The following is a 5,192-nucleotide window of genomic DNA, read 5'->3' on the forward strand; positions in this document are numbered from 1 at the left end:
GAAGCCCTGGGTTCGATTTCTCAGTACCACATAAACAGAAAAAGCAGGAATTGGCACTGTGCTACCTTGAACAAAAGCTCAGGGACAGTGCCTAGCTCCTGGGTCCCAGGACTGGAGGGGGAAAAAAAAAAATCTCCCCCAATGTAGGTAAGCTGATTTCTCTTCTAAGCTCTTCCAAGCAGGAATAACTATTATAGGTTGTAGTGCAACTTCACATTAAAATGCAAAAAAACCTAGCTGAAACATTTCACTTGTGATGAAAACAATTCCAACCCACAGATGCTAACACTGACCATAAAATTATGCCTTGCAATTTATTTTTGTCTGCCAAGTCTCAGCTTCAGTCCCTCTGAACTGTTTATGGTCCTAGGTTTTATAGAAGACAACACTCACTGAGCAGGTACTCTACTACTTGAGTAACACCTCAAACTCTTTCGAGATGAAGGCCCAATTCCCCCTAGGCTGGCCTGAGCTGTGACTGTCTATGCTTCTGTAAACCATTGGGCTAACAGCCTTGAGCCAGTGTCCAGCTTCTTGGATCTCACAAAGTGGGCAGATAACCTTACCTTGCTAGTTCTGAAGACTTAAGACATCCCAGTACATTAATCATCCATTGTGATTTTTGGCTTCTACTTTTGCCATTCCTGGGGCTCGAATTCAGGTAATGACCACTCTACACAGCACCACTTCCCTCTTCTGTAACTATATGGTAAGAGGAACTAAACCTGGGGCTCCGTGGATGTTAAGCAAGCACTACCACTAGGCCAAAATCTTGGCCCGCTTCTACTTTTAAAGCCTATCCCATCCCTGGCACAAGACACCAGGTGTGTTTATACTTCACCCAAGATCGTCTACCTGAGAATGGGAGCCTCCCGGTTTTCTCCTGAACTACTCCTCTATTGTCACCACCTAAGCTACTCTTCCAGGAATGGACACAACTACCTGGACAAGTAGTGCGCAGTATAGCCACTTAACTGTCCCACTCATTTCACGATAAAAATTGGCCCCCTTTCCTGCAACTAGTCCTCATTTTGCAGCATTATAAACTTGAGGTGCTTGTGCTTATCTCACTCCAACTAAGCTTTAAAGCACTCATTTAAAATTTACTCATCACTTATTGAATTGTAACCCCATGATCACCATTTTTAAAACCTACTGAATAACATCAAGCCAAAATCCATAGTTCTGGCACAAACCTGAGGCTCTTCAGCCAGCTTGGGCAGAAGGCGGTAAGTAACATGGAGGGAAAATCAAACTGGCAGCCATACTGAAAAGTTCCCAGTCAGTACAGCAGCACCAACAAAAAATTCCATTCTTACTGTGGGTCTTGAGCCTGGGCATTGCCCCTCCTCACCCCAAACTCTTCAGTTCAAAGCTACTGCCTTGAATCTCAGCCATACTTTTTTTTCCAACAGCCCTGAGTGCCTTCATCACCAAAGAATATGTACTTGCTTCCCCATGGCTGTAATTGCAAAGGTGTAAAAAGGCATTCCTATTAAATGTTATTTTGTAGTTCACCTGGATTAGTTATCCCTTGCACAAATTTCAGCAAAACCGGGAATAATGGAAATGGGAAACATAACTTGGAACAGCAAATGTAAACAGGGAATCCTCTTAAGTACTATTGTCCACAAGTCTGAATGTAAAACTCAAGCTTACCTTTACAATTCTTAGGCCAAGAGTATACAACTATTCCCAAAGTGAGCTCTTTTAGCCTTCTAGCCTCAGCCTATGCCAATCTCTGGGCCTTTGAATTCAAATATGCAAAAATTTCCCATTTCAGCCTACTAGATCTCTCGGGTTATCCAGTCAATACCATTCCAAATACCTCAATGTAGGCCTCCCCTTCTGCCTGTAGTTCCAGTGCACAACTGTAACTGATGGAATAAACCTTTTTAATTATAAGACATGAGTCAAGTTCCTAATTATTTCAATTATTTGACTTCTCCAGATTATTTACTACCCCAAATAATGAATCAGACAAAGATTCAACTTTCTTCTTTATTTGTTCATTTCTTGCATTTGAAGTACTCTTCGATGACATCCTTGGCCTGAGACTCTTTGCCATAGTCCTTCAAAAAAAGGTCACATGCAAATGATTAATGTTTTGAAGTCTCATTTCAATTTCTTAGCACTTTTATACTACTGAGGTGGTCTTACACATAAATTTGTTGTAGCCATTCTCAGGGACCTTAATGACTGATCGTCTTTAAGGCTCGTATCATGGCACTACTATCGCCAGCTTGATCTAAATATCTGCATGTACATGTTTAGGTAAGCAGAATCACTAACTGGCTTTCCCTTTTAGAAGTGCAGAAATATTTAAGCACAGGAAATCCATCCTTCATTTTAAAAACCAGTGCAAACAGGTTAACATTTAAAATAGTGCCTTACCTTAACTACTACACAGCTGCAACCAACCACTTTACGGGGTTTCCCCTCTCGATCAATTTTGCAGAGGCCTACCCACTCCCCGAGTTTTTTGTTGTCATCAACCTGCATGGATGATATACAAAAAGAAAGAACACCCTTAGAGTTAGTAGACATTCACAATACAGACAATGAGTTCCCACACCAAGATAGCTGTGGTCAGAAGGGTGACATGGCAGTTTCCTCATAACAATTCAGTAGAGGGAGCCAATCGTCATCATGCACAGCATTAGAACTGCTTAGAGCATGCCTACCAAAACCTCTCACCTATAAAATACACTAAACTCCAATCACTTCGATGTATATAGAAACCTTAACGCAAACTATGTTAAGGTAGTTGCTAACCTTCAAGGCAAATCTAACCAGCTTACCTTAATAAGGTTGATTTGGTGCTCAGCACAGAGGGCCTCCACCAACTTGACATACATGGGTTCATTGCAGTTGGATGCAAGCACACAAAGATGTGCTTGGCGTCTGCAACATAAAACGCACAAAATTGAGAACTGGGTGAAAATTTGCTTCTCTACCAATTGTTGCACCAAGTGTTTTTCATAATCACACCTGTCAAATGTAACACTATTTCTGTCATATAGCTATTCCAGTTCACTAGAATTCACTTATCTACTAGAACCAATCTAATTTTGCCAAAAACAATCTGTAGGGAAATTTACAAGTAACAAGTCCTGGCTTTCTCACACACACAAACACATACAGGATTTTACTATGATAAAAAAAACAACATGCTTACTCAACAGTAATGTACACTACTGAAGACTACTAGGGCCTGAATTAGCCAATTCACAGCAGTGAACCGTGCAAGCCCTGACACTGGAAACCAATCATTGTTAAATGTATGCATTTCTGCCAATTGTACAATCTGCAGTAAAAACAGGCCAAACATTTACATGTCAATAAATTTCCTTAGCAATTATCATAAAGTTCAGATAACTACACCAGCCTGATACTTCGACATGTTATATGACAATCCCCATCTACCCTCCGCGTAATGCTACTACTACAGGTTTGTCAGACTGTTGTTTTTCACCCATCAAAAAGGGTGAAGGGGTATCCGACAGTTTAAGTCATCATTCAAACGCTGTAGTTTGTAGTCTAAGAATCAAGTGCCAAACCCCATGCCGAACGGCAAACCCACGGCCACTCTACAGCCACTCTCGTTACTCTAAGTGGGTCAGAGAGATCTGAGTTCTGGTACCTTTTCCTAGGTTTCCGGGTGAACGGAGGTCATTCAGAACTCTTGTGCTAACATCATGAACTTCACGCTTTCTTCCCTTGGCTGCAGTTTTGTTCGGGCTGCAACAACCCACAGTATTGAGACTGATACACGTACTTGTCTAAGGCTTTGGCAGCTTCGCGGATTCCACGTGCTAGGCCGTCGTGGATGAGGGCGGTCTTCAGCACCTCTTGTAGAGCAGTGTTAACGTCCATTACACCTCCAGCAGCAATGCTGAAAACGCCAAGACACCTGGTCAGTCAGAGCTCCCTCAAAAGTGCGGCCCGAAGTTCCTGCGCCCCACCCCGGCCCAGCCCGACCTGGCCCAGCCCGACCTGGGCCCGGCCCACGGCTCACCCTTCCTCGGCCATGGCGGTGGATTACGGGTGAAGCCGAATCTTGAGCGCACTGCAAGAAGAAAGAGAGCAGAAAAACAAGTAAACAGACGACGTTAACGCAGACGGAGTAAAAACTGCGTACCTAAGTCCCCGCAGCTCACACCACGCGCACCCCAGCTCCGCTTCCCTCCACTCACCCCGGGCCTCCGCCTCCGCGCGGCTTGGCGGCGGCAGGGAAAGAGGCCGCCTGCGTCCGCTGGGCGATATTTAAGGCATCCGCAGGACCCCTGCGCGCATGTGCCTTCCCGCTCACGGCAGAGGTTGGCTCTCTCAGTGCCTGGCGCTGAGGAGTTTCTGTTTCCGGTTTGAAAGGGTTCGGACGCCGAAGTCCGGGATCTCCGTTGGGCGCGTTTTAGCGCGCGCAAGCAGGCACGGGACGGACAGCCTCACGTCCTTTCTCCCGTCGGGGGCGTGGCCTAGGAAGGCCCCTTAAGAGGGTCCGCTACGGAGCGCGAGGGGAACCAAATTTTCCGGTCCGCATGGGTGATTCTTGCGATTCGCGGTTCTCCCCGCGCGTCTCTGGCGACCTTCGTGTTCCCTCTATTCGCGGCTTCTTATTAGCTCTGCTCATTCGACTCCACCTTCGCGAGTGGCCCGCTCCTGTCCTGCGTCGCTTCATCATGTCGACGGAGTCATTTTCAAATCCCACTTCTCCGGTGTGTCAGTAGCGTGTGGCGTGGACCCTGGGAAGTGGCTTCGGGCCTCTAGGTTCCTGGAGGAGCCGAGGGGCCGTGCACTGCACCCCGGCTCTCGGCCTCCCAGCGGGGTCCGCCCCGGCGCGCCTGCAGCCGGAGCCCGGGGGGGGGGGGGGGGGGGACCTTTGCAGGGGCTTTGATTTCCAGAGTCGTTGAGCCTGCTTCTCTCCTTTTCTTTTTCTGTAGCTCAAACAAATATTTAGTTGTTGCTTAAAAGGAAAAAGAAAATACTTGAATGAAAGACCTATAGACCTAAATACCCCAAGTTCCAAGTTGTCCAGAAGGTTAGGGAGGGAGCTGGTGTGATTTGGAAGGGTGACGTATTTCTCTAGGAATAAATTCTTGCCAAAGCAAGACGGTGGGGATAAGACCTGGGAAAGGCAAGCGGGGAGAGGGTCATTGTCACCAAATGAAGCGCTTATGTCGAGGGAAGGAATT

General features: G+C 46.3%; 1 protein-coding gene and 3 non-coding genes across 4 annotated transcripts; all 4 read right to left on the reverse strand.

The window, feature by feature from the left end:
* Positions 1-1,983: 1,983 nt before the first annotated feature.
* Positions 1,984-4,264, reverse strand: Rps12 (ribosomal protein S12). The gene is made up of 6 exons (XM_090338106.1): positions 4,197-4,264; positions 4,019-4,069; positions 3,779-3,895; positions 2,802-2,904; positions 2,395-2,496; positions 1,984-2,072 (listed from the first exon to the last, which is right to left on the reverse strand). Exons 2-6 carry the CDS (start codon positions 4,030-4,032, stop codon positions 2,010-2,012), a joined length of 399 nt encoding a protein of 132 aa, XP_090194232.1. The 5' UTR covers positions 4,033-4,069; positions 4,197-4,264; the 3' UTR covers positions 1,984-2,009.
* Positions 2,170-2,298, reverse strand: LOC150059645 (small nucleolar RNA SNORA33). The gene has a single exon (XR_016536504.1). It is a non-coding gene; the product is annotated as a small nucleolar RNA SNORA33 (small nucleolar RNA).
* LOC150059646 (small nucleolar RNA SNORD100) lies at positions 2,583-2,658 on the reverse strand. The gene has a single exon (XR_016536506.1). It is a non-coding gene; the product is annotated as a small nucleolar RNA SNORD100 (small nucleolar RNA).
* Positions 3,452-3,525, reverse strand: LOC150059647 (small nucleolar RNA SNORD101). The gene has a single exon (XR_016536543.1). It is a non-coding gene; the product is annotated as a small nucleolar RNA SNORD101 (small nucleolar RNA).
* Positions 4,265-5,192: the final 928 nt, after the last annotated feature.

The sequence above is a fragment of the Megascapheus bottae genome, chromosome 8 (assembly GCF_031878675.1).
Source record: "Megascapheus bottae isolate mThoBot1 chromosome 8, mThoBot2.hap1, whole genome shotgun sequence".
Lineage (NCBI taxonomy): Eukaryota > Metazoa > Chordata > Mammalia > Rodentia > Geomyidae > Megascapheus > Megascapheus bottae.

What these genes read in the sequence shown, in the direction of transcription:
- Rps12 (XM_090338106.1), bottom strand. An exon ending in ACCAAATCAACCTTATTAAG is followed by an intron (nt 2,497 to 2,801) that starts GTAAGCTGGTTA and finishes TCATCCATGCAG; the next exon opens with GTTGATGACAACAAAAAACT. An exon ending in GCAGCTGTGTAGTAGTTAAG is followed by an intron (nt 2,073 to 2,394) that starts GTAAGGCACTAT and finishes CTTTTTTTGAAG; the next exon opens with GACTATGGCAAAGAGTCTCA.